The sequence below is a fragment of the Convolutriloba macropyga genome, chromosome 3 (assembly GCF_964194025.1).
Source record: "Convolutriloba macropyga chromosome 3, txConMacr16.3, whole genome shotgun sequence".
In the NCBI taxonomy this organism is placed as follows: Eukaryota; Metazoa; Xenacoelomorpha; order Acoela; family Convolutidae; genus Convolutriloba; species Convolutriloba macropyga.
In genome coordinates this window covers 46,898,275-46,912,467 of record NC_134470.1, presented here as the reverse complement: position 1 = coordinate 46,912,467, position 14,193 = coordinate 46,898,275, and the positions used below count along the sequence as shown (strand labels likewise).

Here is a 14,193-nt window from a genome sequence, read left to right as displayed (position 1 = left end):
AAAGCTATTGCAGCAATAACCAAAACAATTTGACATGGACGACTACGTTCATTCGTTGCCCACTATCACTGAAGCGAAAGACACTGTAATGTAAGTCAAAGAATGCCTCCAACGAGGAGGTTTGAGATTGACTAAGTTCTTATCAAATTGTCCCGATGTCCTGGAACGAATTCCATATGAAGACATAGACGAGTCAAAAGATTTCACTTGCGTATTAGGACAAAAATAGAATTTCGTTGATGATAAATTTTTCATAAAACCATTAGAAGAATTTCCAGGAAATGCAGCAATGCATACCCAAAAAAAATCTTCAAAAAAAGTCTTGTTGCGTCGATTTTTGACCCAATCTGTATTGCGTCACCAGTGACTACACGCATCAAGGTTTTAATGCAACAAATTTGGCAACTGGGTTTAAAATGGGACACACCGCTATCTGAGAAATTACATAAATCACTACAAAAAGACTAAACAGCCATTTCGGATCACCCCCCATTGAACACTCGCCAGCACTCAATTTTCTTGCAAGTTCACAGGAAATTGAACATCAATTGCACGTCTTTGTTGATTCGTCTACTTTTGCTATGGCAGCAATAATTTATCCATGGAGTTATGACAATAACACCAAACAAACAGAAACCAGCTCCATAATCAGCAAACGCAAAATCGGGGTACGACTACTCAAAACAGTTCAAAAAAAGACAACACTCAAGATACACGATACACATTTTTGGACAGACAGCCGAGTTGTTCTAGATTTGATTCTTTCTATGAAGAAACAGCAACCGAATCCTAGAAATACACGAATCTTCAAAATCCAGTCAATGGCACTATAAAACAATCAAAATCCTGCAGATCATGGAAAACGTGGCCTAGAACCAGAAGAATAATGTTCTAAATGGTTACAGGCTCCTGATTTCCTAAAGAAATATTTCACCGGCTGGAACTTTCCTCACAACAAAATAGTTTCTGTACAGACAACGACTACATCACGAAATGAACCAGTCATTGGCCAACACATTTTCGATGTTGGACAAAACTGCTGTTAACACTCGCAACTATATACAACCTTCTCTTCGGAATTAAAAAAGAAGGAAATAACAAAGAGCAGTACAGTGCAGACGACATCAATTAAGCACACAGTCACTTAATTCAAGTTTCACAGGAAAAAGTTTCCATTCAGCTATTCACTCGCTAAGAAGAGGACATAAACTAGATTCTAGATGCAAGATTCGATTCGTAAACCCGTACTTAGACGAAAACGGGATACTTAGATCAGAAGGCCGACTACAATTTGCTCCTGAAGAGATACAATTAGCTAGCTAAGTTATTAAAAATTCTTCATGCCGAAGACCCAATAACGCGCTTGTATTATGAGAAAGCGCATAGAATTTGTATACACCACGGTACCGAGGACGTCAAAGCTTTTGTTCAACAGCAATACGTTTTTATCGGCCTGAGGAAAACATTGTTAAGCATCCGATTTTGATGATTTTGCGCCGCCGTTGTGATGCCCAAAATATCTAGCCGTTAATGGCTCCACTACCAGTGTGAAGGTTTCCTGATACTCTCTCGCAATTCCCATTCGCTAATTCAGGAATTGTTTTTTTCGGACCTTTCTTCATTGAAGACAACAAAGACAAACTCATCACGTACTACGGCCTCATTTTCACATGCATGGTCATAATTGCCCCACATCATGAGTGATGCCCTGATTTAAACACGGACACTTTTCTCAACCCCCTCCGACGTTTTGCATCGCGAAGATGTCAACCAAAACTTTTTCTGAGTGACAACGGCAAAACATTTGTTGGGGCAAACGAAGAGTTGAAGCGATGCGTCCGTAGTCTCGACAATCAACGCATTGACTCTGAACTTCTTATAAAGGTTCTTATCTTGGTTTAATTTACGGTTTTCCTCTCCCTGGAGCCTTTTGATGATGCATCAATTCAAGATGGCCAATGCCAATAATAGAAAAGTTTAAACTCTTCCCGCCAAAAACGTGGGAACTTGACTTCGTCCAAATAACACGTGTAAAACAGTAACTCTCCGATAAAAGAGACTGAACATAACTTTATCTTACTGAATTTACATTACTAGAAACGTGTTCTCTACACATAGAGTTACATTCCGATATTCATATAGTGGTAAAATATTGCAATATTTTGCATGCACCAGCACATTTGATTGAAAAAAATAGGCGATTAATTTTCAGAACTATAATGTTCCTTGATAAGCCAACACCTTACTAGAACGTGACTGACATATAACGAAAAATATCTCGTTCATTGGAGTGAGTGTTGTTTTCTATTTTTCTTTGGTTTAAGATAGTTTTCCAAGGTTCAGTTTTCACCACCTTCAAGTCCGTCAGAGCTCTAGTCTCAATAAAGCACTTACTCAATAAACTCAAAAACTTAATTTAATGCCTCATTTGAATGCGATGGCTGATGGAATCCCGGATTAGGAGATTTCCAACCTGAACGACTTTGAGGCCGTTAAAAAATACTAAAGACTCATCATTTGATTCACTGCCTCAAACTATATGTTTATAAAATTTTTTGAAATCAGTTAACACTTCAGTGAAATCAGCCCGAAAGTTGAATTTGTTTTCTCGTCTGTCATTATGTACCTCTTGTTGTCAAATGCGCCTCAGTGCTTCCTTATTGACAATTCCCCCGTTTTACGAAACTTTTCAAAATTGTTGGATATTTTCGCAGAAGTTTTTCTGTTCGTCAGCGACTAATGAAGACAATTTTGGCGTCAGTTCACAAAAAAAATTTTCATTGGGGTTTCGACTAGGCCATCCTCGAAATTCAGGACAGTTTATTGTTATATCGGTCAAAGAGCTTATGGTGCAATAAGACTTTAGATCTGATATTTTCTTTAGAAAATTATAGAAGGCACCAATTGTTATTTGATAGACAAAAAAATTGTTGTCTGACCAAAGCGGTTGACACTCTACCTATTTTTTCATTAAGCTGTAAGAAATGAAAACCTTTAAGAGCTTCAAAGTTCTGGCTCCTAGAGTTGCATGTTTATTTCTCAACTCTGATTGCTTGTAGGGCACTATGACAGAGACGCATTCATCATTTTTTTTCAATTAAACTATGTTAATTTTTGAGGTAGTATACAACGGTTTTTGTATTTGCAGTTATGTTAATATTGCTGTTGCTCAAAATATCCAAATATGGAGTTAGAAAGCAACTTGTTAAAAATTTTGAGCAAATTGCAAAAAAGTTTCCTGTTATTTGCTGAGGATCAACTGAACATATGCACTAAGCCAATTTGACCAATTTTCATGCGACGGTAATGCTTTTTTAGTTTGGAATGAAAAATATGCAGTTGTGTTTTGCGTGGGGTGCACATGATTTTCGGACTGTTTCTCCAATTTGATAAAGCGGAAGGCGTAAAATCACAGGGATTAGTGAAGTAACGGACGTTGGAATATGAGAGATTTTTTTCAGCAGCGCCCTTTCTTTCAGTGTATCCGCGATTGACATTATCAAATAAAGAGTATTTTGTATGTATTTTTTTCCAAGGCGCATGGCATAAATTTGAAGCTTTCAGTAAATCGCATGTAGTTATGACCGGCAAGCTTGTATCTGTAACCATTTTTTGTTTCAAAGAAATAGCCGAAGTTAAATGCAATGAAATTTTTGTCATTTTTGACTATGACCTCAGATTTTGCATTTTACGAGGCTTTGCTGATTATTTTGTCAATATGATGAATGCCGTAATTTGTCATATTGTGCGCTAAGATTGAGGTGTAGTTGATGGTTCTTCGTTTAAAGTTGCACTCGTTATGTGATTGCGCATTCAATTGTTGAGCGAAGTGGCATTGATCACATACTTGTTCATCAGCACTTTCACCGCAAATATTCACTGAAAACTCAGCATCATGAAGAGGAGGGTTATAGAAAAAACTGCCACCGTAAGCATTGCGCAAATGCGTTTCTGATAATGGAAAAAGGGTGCCATTTTTTCAGTTTCTGCATGAAATCTTTCGGACAGTCAAGGCCTGTATAGATAAAAAATAGAGCATGCTGAGTAGTTCTTTGAAAAAAGAGTTAAGCAGTAACTACATGTTTGATGCTGTTCCAAATCGAGTTTGCTCCAGAATGGCTTTGATCATTTTCATTGTGGCGATTGGCCCAATGAGTGGTTCTAAATTCAAATTCTCCAGAAAGGTTGAAAAATATCGTGCTGCGTGCTTTTCAAGTTTGCATTAGTTCTGAGAGAGTTCAGTAGTTGCTATTGAGCGGAAAAATTTTTCAAGCACAAATGGGCGAACAATTGTGAGTATGATGGAGAGGCTAATGATTCGAGAGTTGATGGATTGTGTTTAAATCTCTAGATGACTAAACTCTAAAACAGTACTGGCATAAATTACTTCGAAAATGGAGTTCTTTTCTATTAAATATTTGCAACGACTTTTAACACTCGTTTAAGGATTAAGAATCAGTTGCAGTGTTCAGAATTTTCTTAACGTAGAACTATTAAGTCTAGTACAAACAGATGTCTTTTACGGGTCAATCCCTGTAATGGTAGCAATTGTTTTGAGTTGTAGCTGAAAAAAAAGAAATCTTGTTTTTTACTCAATTCTTTAATGTTGCATTTTTCAAGCTTTTTCAAAAAGAATTGTTTATCAAAAATGAATTAAATAGGCTTTCCTGTCCTAACACTTGATTTTGACGTCATTCGTGTCCTTGAGTTTGAATACATTCAAGGGTCTCATAGTCAATTTTTGTTTTTGAAAGGTCAACTTTTGATTGCTCAGCAATTGGGTTCTCCCTGCAAAAGGGTTAAACGATCGTTCACTGATTGAAATAAGGCGTATGAGGTTCTAGTTTTTCCTTCCTGTACACAAAGTCATTCCCAGCAGCAGAACTATACAAAAACCAATTTTTCGTTGTATACAGTTAGCAAGTTTGGATTGGAATAAATTCATTCGCTTCCGGAAAAGTATGAATTTTGTACTTCATGTTGGTGTGTAAGGATGAATTTGAAAATATTTTTTATCGATTTTCAAGCACTCTGTTTGTGTTGCATCAAACTGTCACTTTTTTGGGTTACCCATCTTGCTGGTTTTCGATTATTGACTCTACAATGCTCTCCAATTCATCGTTTTTTTCATGGACAGCGATTTGTATGTTTTGTTTACTTTATCGGCATTTTCATCAGTCTTTCCAATAATTGCTCCATTATATTGAAATCACTTGATCGGTCTCGAACACTTGTAGAAGGGTGTTACTCAAAAAAGTCCATATCTTATATGGGGAGCGAATATTAACCTGATCTGCGTAATAAAATCAGACAGTTTAAGAAACTTTTAGATTAGGTAAATACGTAAGCCCTGCTAGTGTCTACGCAAAGATGACAAACCTCTTCCCTCTTTTGAACACTGAAATCACCTAAAATTTTAGTCCAAGGAAAAATACCTCCTTCGACTAAATGTGTTTGTTAAGGGTCATTCTATCAAAAAATTTTTGGGAGCACGCTGAGCGTTTTGTTGGCTACCAATTAATGAGTATCTGCAAATTTCAAAGACTTTCACTGGCCTCTAAAAATAAAATCTATCGAAAAAATGGTAAACATTTTATTGAAAAAATTTAAAATTGATGTTATCATGTTTATGTTCAAGTTGACTTGACCAATGCATACATCGCAAAAAGAAAATATGAGAACAAATCCTCTTCTTCACAAGACTTCTAAGAATTGTGATCAACGTCAATTGAAGATCAATTAACGGAAATTGGAAAAAACAGCCAAAAAAGGATGAAAATTACAGACAACATTTGACCCAAAATATCCAATAAGTGAACGTTGCAGTTTGAAATCAAGCGTTCCCTGCCGTTTCAGCACATCTATAACACAAAGACTAATATAACCAGCTGAGGATCTCTAATGCAATTTAGTACCCAAAGAGCTCTGAAAGCTCAAAGTCATCGAAAAAATTTGAACATTTAAATAATAAATTCGAGTTAGAAATAGAACAAGGGGTGGGTTGGAACCTAAAGTGCGGACTCACATAAGCAATCCTCCTTATAAATTTAGCGACAAAATTATACATATTATAGAAAGAAAAATTGATCATAGCAGCGTTGCAATTTCTCATCAAAGTGAATTGATACTTTTCACAACTTTTCCTCGCAAAATCGTTCCTGCCGATGTATTATCGTTAAACGAACCGTGATAGCAGTTCCCAGTGTGAAGGTGCTTGTGACCGATGTTCAGGCTTTCCAACATTGCTACCATGACATAGGTGTCGCCTCTGAGAAGGTCAACTTCGCAACTGTATATGTTGAAATGAGTTTTATTCAGAAGCCTGAGTTTTTCTGGAGGAGTGAACAAAATGTTGTTCTGATAGTTCAAAAGTGACCTTTCATAATTCTTAGCGCATTTTTTATGTTTTTCTTCTCCGACATTATCTGTTCCGTATTTCTTGGCGGACTTCAAGTTTTTGATTTTATCTTCCAAGGATTTCGTGTACGCTTGGATTCCGAGTTCGTTGACAGCTGATCTGTACTCATTCTGTACCTTCTGTGTCAGGTGCTGATTGAGGGTTTTGGTTTCTATGCAAGATGCATCGCCATGGAGATAAAAGCTAATATAACGTCCTATATCCTCCTGGTTCAGTACACCTGAGAACATAGAACTCTTTTGCGGTCATTAGAGAAAACATTTATTTTTTTTAGATGATGTTGAAGGTTTTTAAATGTTACACCAGCTATTTTAGTTTTTAATTTTCTCTTCAAAATGGTTTTATGATCAGAGTTGACACCTTATTCCAGTTGTCTGTTTTCCTTGCTCAGCTATTTATAACTTACCGGCTGGGTCAACAGAAAACTCGTAAGCTGATGGGAGATCATAGAGCATGTTGTACCACGGGTAGATTGCATGCACTCCTTTTATTGGATACAAGTCACTCTAAATGTCAAAAAACAGATATTAGAAATCATCAAATTATTATCTAATCGACAACAATGACGCTGTAATACCAAAGATAAGCTTTAGTGGGGTGCACATTTTAAACTTTGCTATTTCAATTTTCAGTCTGTAGTTCAGTGCATTTCAACTTGAAACGCAATTAACACTCAGCTTCAAGAATTTTTCAAAACACAACCGAATAGCTCATTAAGGTAGAAGAATGGCAACATATAAGAGTAACAATGCACCACGAAATAATTTATCAGATCTATTATACTAACCACTCAACTTTGCTTTCTTGCGTCACAGTTTTTCTTGATTTTCGTTGCTCTGTAGCTCATGAAGCATTTAAAATAGTTGGATTTTTGAGAAACTCGAAACGTTCATTTTTTGCTAAGGATCTCATATTCGGTAAAAGAATTGTCGCTTCAAAAAAGTTTTGAAATGTTCGAACCTTTTTTCATTTTGGTATCTCCTAATTCGTAAAATCTTAAATAATTCACTTCGATCACGAAATACATTTTTAACTAAGTAAGTTCAAAGTTGTGTCCAACATACAGATGTTCACATCTGAAAATTACAATCAAAATATTATAAAAAATAGTTTAAGTATTCTGGGTCTTTCTGAAATAAAACTTTTTAGATCCACCTTTTTCGTTCATTATCGCATTTTTCATAATCTATTTAAAACACTTTAAATATAAATCTAATCTATAAACAACAGCGGGAAACATTCCTTGAGAGCAAAAGTGAGATTGCTGGAATTGTCTCAATATTTGTTTTGGCTTCAAATCAACCAATTTCTCTTCTTTATAAAGTGAACATTGCTGGCTTTTTTATTCTTTCAGTCGAAACAAAATCTAATAAACTAGAAAACAAGGTTCTCTAGGTCAGTGAAAAATACAGATCAACAAGAGAATGCGTTTGTTTCTATTTTTCTTGTTTTCAAAAATACATTGGTTTCTATATTAAAGTTTAAGTAAAAGAAGTAATTCTAAATTAATGTTATTTCACTTAAGGTTTGAATTAAGGTTTGAATCACTTAAAGTTTGAATTTACAATTGAAAACTTTAAAAATGGTAAAACTGTAATTTGAGTTTTAAACCAGCGCTTACATAATTTCCCCTCCTAACATTACACAATTGATTATTTTAAAACTTTTTAAGTTTTCCTATAGGTAATTTAAGATAATCCTCTTTCTCTAAGATCTATAAAGAAAAAAGTACAAGTTGAGTATAACAAGTCTATTTCGCATGTATATTCCCCGATTTCATAGATATTTTGTAACGAAAAACCGTGTTCACTAAACTTGACCCGCTTGAAGTTACGACAACTAGAAGTTCCCTCTTTCACAAAATGCAAATGATAGGATGGATCTGTCACAGCTTTGATTTGTATTGTCAGTTTTTGAATATTCACTTTCTTTAGCTTGTCCATAGTTTTTGCGTGTTTGCGTAACAGTTTTTGCTTTAGTTTGGACTTGGAAATATTAAATGACTGCCTTCGATTGATTTAACGCATGAAAAGATTGTCCTAGACAGATTTTCAGTATGAAAGGAATTTGACTGGATTTTGCACAATGTCCTTGACTTTGGCTGGAACTGAACGAACCGTCCTCAACATTGGCTAAACAATAAACGTGTCCTGGAATGTGATTGGGCAATAAAACGTCTGGTATTTAGCTGAACAATAAAAACGGGTCCTGAGTAGTATAAAAAAATGACTAGAACCTCACCGGGGGGAGGGGACGGACACTTTTGGAAGCCTGATTTTCTCGGCCCAACAACACCGGGGTGGGACGTCTAATTTTTTCTGAAATTGGAATAAAATGTCCCCCCTTATTTTTAGGTTCTAGTCAGTTTTTTTAAGATTTTACGGTGCTATATTATTATTTCATTCGTCTAAAATTTTCTTAGGCTATTTGAAACCAGTTCTAATTCTTTGCAACTTTTGCAACTTTCCCGCCAAAAACAAAGCAGAGCTAGACAAAGGCGCATTAATATGTCCCACTTTTATACCGCTTATCTCGCCATTTCTACGCACTATTGTTCGCCGCTGCTAACTTTTGCAAATTTTAAGCGTGCATTTATCCGATTTTAACAAAACCTAAACAGATTTTTAGCCAAAAATGTTCAAAATTTTCAGTTTTTTGTCCCCCCACTAGGTTTTTGGCGGCAAGATCTTAGAAAAATTTGCCGACAGATCAAAAATTCAATATTCTGGGATATTAATAAAGGGTTTCAGGGGAACTGGGGAAACTTGTTTTTCTTACATTTTTGGCTAAAAACACAAAGGTGACAGATGTTTAAAAACTGTCTGGTTCAATTTTTTGGTCCTTCTCATTTTTACTAAAATTATTGAATTCCTTAATTGTCTATTAGCCAGTCGGCACTTATTCAACTTGATTTGTTCCTAATTTGTATACTTGTACTGACTCCATCAGCACCGACAGACAGAAAAAAATTGGCGAACTCAAAAGGAAACGTTTTTCTTTTTTTGGGGGGGGGGATTTCTCTCCAAACATTTGTATCGGTTACAATGTTTCAAATACGGGGGGCTTTCAATTTATAAGGATATGCCACACAAAAAGATTAAATAAAAAATGGGAGGTGGTTTTCATTTTAATTTTTTCCGAATCTCTTCCGAAGAACAGTTTCAAATCTATGGGATTCTACTGAAAAGTTAATTGTCTGTAAACTTTGACTTAATATTCATATTGTTCGCCAATTTTTGAAAACCCAAAAAAAAACAGAAGCGGTACAACAGACATCATATCAACTGGTCCTTCACAACCCAATCAGCACAATCAACAATTATTCTGTAAGTAAAAAAAATGTACGAATAATTTTTGGTGTAGTTGGATCAATTCTGTTCCCCCCATAAGTGGGCATACAAGATTTTGCCCGTTTTGGAGGGAAATTTTTTAAAATTGTATGATAATAGCGGTTGTGCCTATAGAGAAGGTAAGTAAGTAAATTTTGCTCACTAAGGGGAAGGGGTTTTGGGTTAGATAGGTGGGTGTGTGTATGTATGTGTGTATGTGTGTGTATGAGTGTACGTGGGTGCGTATGTGTGTGTGTGTGTGTGTGGGGGGGGGGGGAGGGAGGCAGTTCCAATTTAATGAAACCCAAAAAGGATCCATAGATTTTTTTTAGATTTTGCCAAAACTCTACTAACCAGTTACCCCGGGCAGCTTCACGACTCAGTTGAAATCGAATTCCAATGGTTCAAGAAAGTTACTACTCACGTAAGTTTTCAAAAAAAAACTTTGTTAATACCAAATTTGTTATTATCAAAAACCCAAACTAAGTTGCTTTTCGATCCGTAATCACTAAATTAAAGCGTTCTATTTAAACTTAGAGCATTGTATCTAAATCGTCATGAAAGTAAGTGTCGGGAACTGAGAAAATATTGTTTTTAAGCAAAAATCAGAAACCTACGTCGGGTGGTGTTTTGTCTCAACAGAAGTGTCATTGACTTGAACATTTGCCACTGTGGAAAGTGTAAGAATCCAGCAGTTTTCAACATTCAATATCGAGTTGTTCAGGTGGGTGCAAACGGACAACTTCATATCACTCTACGCAACCATTGAGTAAGAAAAACTTGTTATTGCATGGGTTAAGGGTGGGAACTATATGCTCTATCCGGTTTTTTTTCTGTTTAAATCATTCCTTTATTTATATGAATCGGATAAAGGGTAGCAACTTTGGCTTTTAGAAGAATCTGGCTGGGATACTTGAATATATTGCAAGCTTTTAAAAAACTGCCTCTCTCAATGTGTGTCAGTGTGTTTTGTGCTCAACATTTGCTTTTAGAACGTTTAGCAACAGCGTCAATTACCATAACTCCATTGAGCTATTATATATATATATAAAGTATAAATTAGACATCACAAGGCCTAAAGTACACCAGGGACTGAAGGGGGAAGAACCACGTTTGATCAACCTAGGCACTCGGGGTTGTGATGACCGATTTAGTACCCCGGAAACCAACTTGATTCACAAGCACCACCATCACAAAAATTTACGAGTGCCACAGTTTATATAAAAAAAAATTAAAGGTATTAGATAAGCGAGGAGGGAAAAAGGTTTTGTTTAGCTTCACCGGGGGTGAAGTGAACTACCTTTTTCTTTGTTCCATAGCCAAGATGAAGAGAATCAACAAAGTCTACTACATCACTGAGGTACGTATTAGTTTATTCATCTTCGCTACTTGAGTCCATTATCACAGCTCGACGTTTTTTCGCCTTCGAAATTCTAGCTTTTCTCATGTTTTGTCTTTTATTTTTGTTTTGCCTGTGGTATAGCCATTTGCTCCACTTGTTGACTCTCTGTGTCTGATTCTACCGCTTGACTTAGTATAAAACCATCACAAGCTGGGTCTGTAGAGGATCCACTGTCCGATAACTCTGACAAATTGTCAAAATCTACCAAATTTTGATTCAATTCGTCCTCGCTATAATTTCGCTGGTGAAAACCTGGGTCGGGAATTGAGTTTAAACTTGTGTTGAGAATACTGTTTGAATATGGAATGTTTGTTGTTTGTTGTGTTTGCTGCTTGTTTTTGTACTGTTGTTGCTGGTGCTGCCTGCTTTCCAGCTCCTGCTGCTGGCTTTCCTGCGGCTGCTGCTCGCTTTCCAGCGCCTGCTGCCCAGCTACCGAAGCCTGCTGCCTGATTTCCTGCTCCTGCTGCCCGTTTTCCTGCGCATGCTGCCCGATTTCCTGCTCGCTTTCGCCCGAGTCATCCGCTCCCCAATCGGGCTCATTCATTATTGACTTGAAGAACATATCCTCTCGTATCGAACGATGACCATAGGGCAGCATGGAAACTTGGTCACTCATAATAAACCGCTTGTCATCGTAGCCTGACAAAGACTTCTTGTTTACAGCAATTGTGTGGAGCCTGTGGTTGCTTGAAGCTATTCGAGTGTTCAGCAAACGCACCACCTCGCCGCCCAAAAGAGTTCGTTTGTACAGCTCGTGGGTCATACTGCGGCGGGCATCTTTTGTCACTCCTTTTGCTGACTGCTTAGCAGGACCTGAAAAAAAAACTTGATCATTTGCAATTCATCCGAGCTTTCCTGCCTGCAGAAAAAACTTGAACTATCTGAATGCCTAATGCGTGCTTGTTTTTATTGAATGATTGCGTTTGGATGGCAATACAGTGGTACTGAAAAAGGACTTATACTTGCCTTCAGCGAGCTTGATTGAGTACAGCTTCGGCTTCAGACCACAAAACTCGGCAATTGGCTTGCTTCCCATTTCGTCTTTGAACTTTAACGTGACTCGGGCATTGTCCCTGCTGTACAAGGGGTGTTCTGATGGAAAGTTTGAGAAATCGAACTGCTCAGCGACCGACTTTTTCCGCTGTAGTTCTGCAAAGAAGTCTCCTGAACGCACCTCATATACGAAAGAATCTGTGTCTGAATAAAGCAAATTTCAGTCAAAGTTTTTCTTCATGACTTTGTTGTGAAAATCGAACATGAACTTCTTTGCCAAGTCCAATATACAGGCACCCACTATGGTTGGCTTGTCCCAAAGTATTTCCGATTGCTGAAGGCATACAGTGACAAGATCTTCACTAATAATTTTTGACGATTGGTACTCGGGCTTGTCTGTCCACTTTAGCGTTTCCTCTTCAGTGCGGGTTAATTTGTCTTTCATTCGGTTTCGCTTTCCTTCATAAGTTTTTCCAAAGGACGAATTAACCATCAATTTAAAAAAATTTTCCTCAAATTTATTCTTTGCTTGCTTTCGCTTTTCCGTATTCAGTTTCACGTATGGGGCGAGCCACTTTTGCTGTTTGAATGAAAGCACTCTATGGAGCTTGGTCACTACCAATCCTAGTTCGAAATAGAGTTTGAGAGTTTGGTAGTGCAGTGTGTAATTTTGTTTATCAAACAGCGTCTGAATGAGTTTTTTCACCTGCGGGGGTTTTTGAATTTGCATATCGGCCAACAAGCTGCTTTGGTACTCGCTGAGCCAGCATTCATCTATCGCTTCTTTTGTGGGTGCCAAAGGAAAATCGGAATGTAGATCGTGCAGGCTGTCGGGGTAACTTAAATCGACCTCAACTATGTATCCAACTTCATCGTCATCAGGCGTATTCAATATTCGGCGCAAAATTTCCTGGGCCTGCTCATTGGTCCATTCACTTTTGTCAAACATTTCGAATTCATGAAGGGGAAGGGAGAATTTTTCCCTGATTCCTCCGTACAGATTATTGGCGTCGATCATTATTATAAACGAAGAAATGTTCTTTGGTTTGTAGTCCGAAAGAAACTTGTTGTTTGCGCGACAAAGCCGCTTGCTGTAAACCGTGCTCACGCCTCCTCTTATGAGACTTTCAACCATGTCAAGGTGTTCTCTCTCTGTTAGAAGATGTAGTTTGGGATTGCATATTTTGAGCATTGCATCCCCTGACAAGTTGGAAGCGGTGTAGTACTGACAGCAGTCCAGTCCATATGTGTCATAACAAACTTTTCGAAAACACAGTACTACTGCAGCGAGGAGAAACACATCTGTTGTCAAATACAAATTGTAGTAGTCACCAATGTTCCGGCACTCGAATAAATTGAACACTTCGATGGCTCGCTTGTATTCTTCTTCACTCACTGTTACCTCGTACTGCTGCAAACTGTTTGTCCATTTATTGAGAGGGGGAAGCTGAGCCTCTTGTAATTTTTCAAAGCTATCGACGAAGCAATAAGGGATGGAGCCTTTTTGTTTTAACAAATTTACCGACTTCGTTGGCCAAGATAAGAAATGTTGTTCCAATAAGGTGAACTGATCAGCTGGTCAGGTTCTGCACCAACTTGTCGAGCGACGCATTCATGAATTTGAATGAGTCCAATAGTCTGATATACTCATACTGACTGGTCCAAACACCTTTCTTGTTTTGTGTTGTTTTCATATGCACTCCAATTTGCAATGAGATGAATTTCTCACTTGTGCTTGGCACCACCGAAATTGTATTTTTCTCATTCAAGTTTTGCAGTGCCAATACTATGTGATGAAGGTCATAGTTTGCCAAGTTGTGAGCGAATAGTGGTGTGAAGTTTAAAGTTTTGCGTTTCAAGTTGCACTGCGCATGTGCCCATCCCAGAAATTTTCCTGTGAAGTGACAGTGGTCTAGAACAGTGGGATCTTTTGAAGATGTATTTAGTTCAGTTTTACAAATCCAGCACATGGTAGCCTCATCTTTAGTGATTGTTGGTTCGCCGGAAAAATTTTTGTGTTGTTGTTTCACATCGTATATATCCCTAGCAAT

The 14,193-nt window shown here is 37.3% G+C and overlaps 1 protein-coding gene across 1 annotated transcript in view; it reads right to left on the bottom strand.

Moving 5' to 3' along the window:
• Positions 1-5,957: 5,957 nt before the first annotated feature.
• LOC142337093 (arylacetamide deacetylase-like) overlaps positions 5,958-14,193 on the bottom strand; it is a 53,561-nt gene continuing 45,325 nt past the window's right edge. The window contains exons 4-5 of the mRNA XM_075386172.1: positions 6,825-6,924; positions 5,958-6,638 (exon numbers count right to left, since the gene is read on the bottom strand). Of these exons, the coding sequence (XP_075242287.1) occupies positions 6,112-6,638; positions 6,825-6,924 (627 nt within the window). The 3' untranslated portion in view covers positions 5,958-6,111. The remainder of the gene's footprint in view (positions 6,639-6,824; positions 6,925-14,193) is intronic.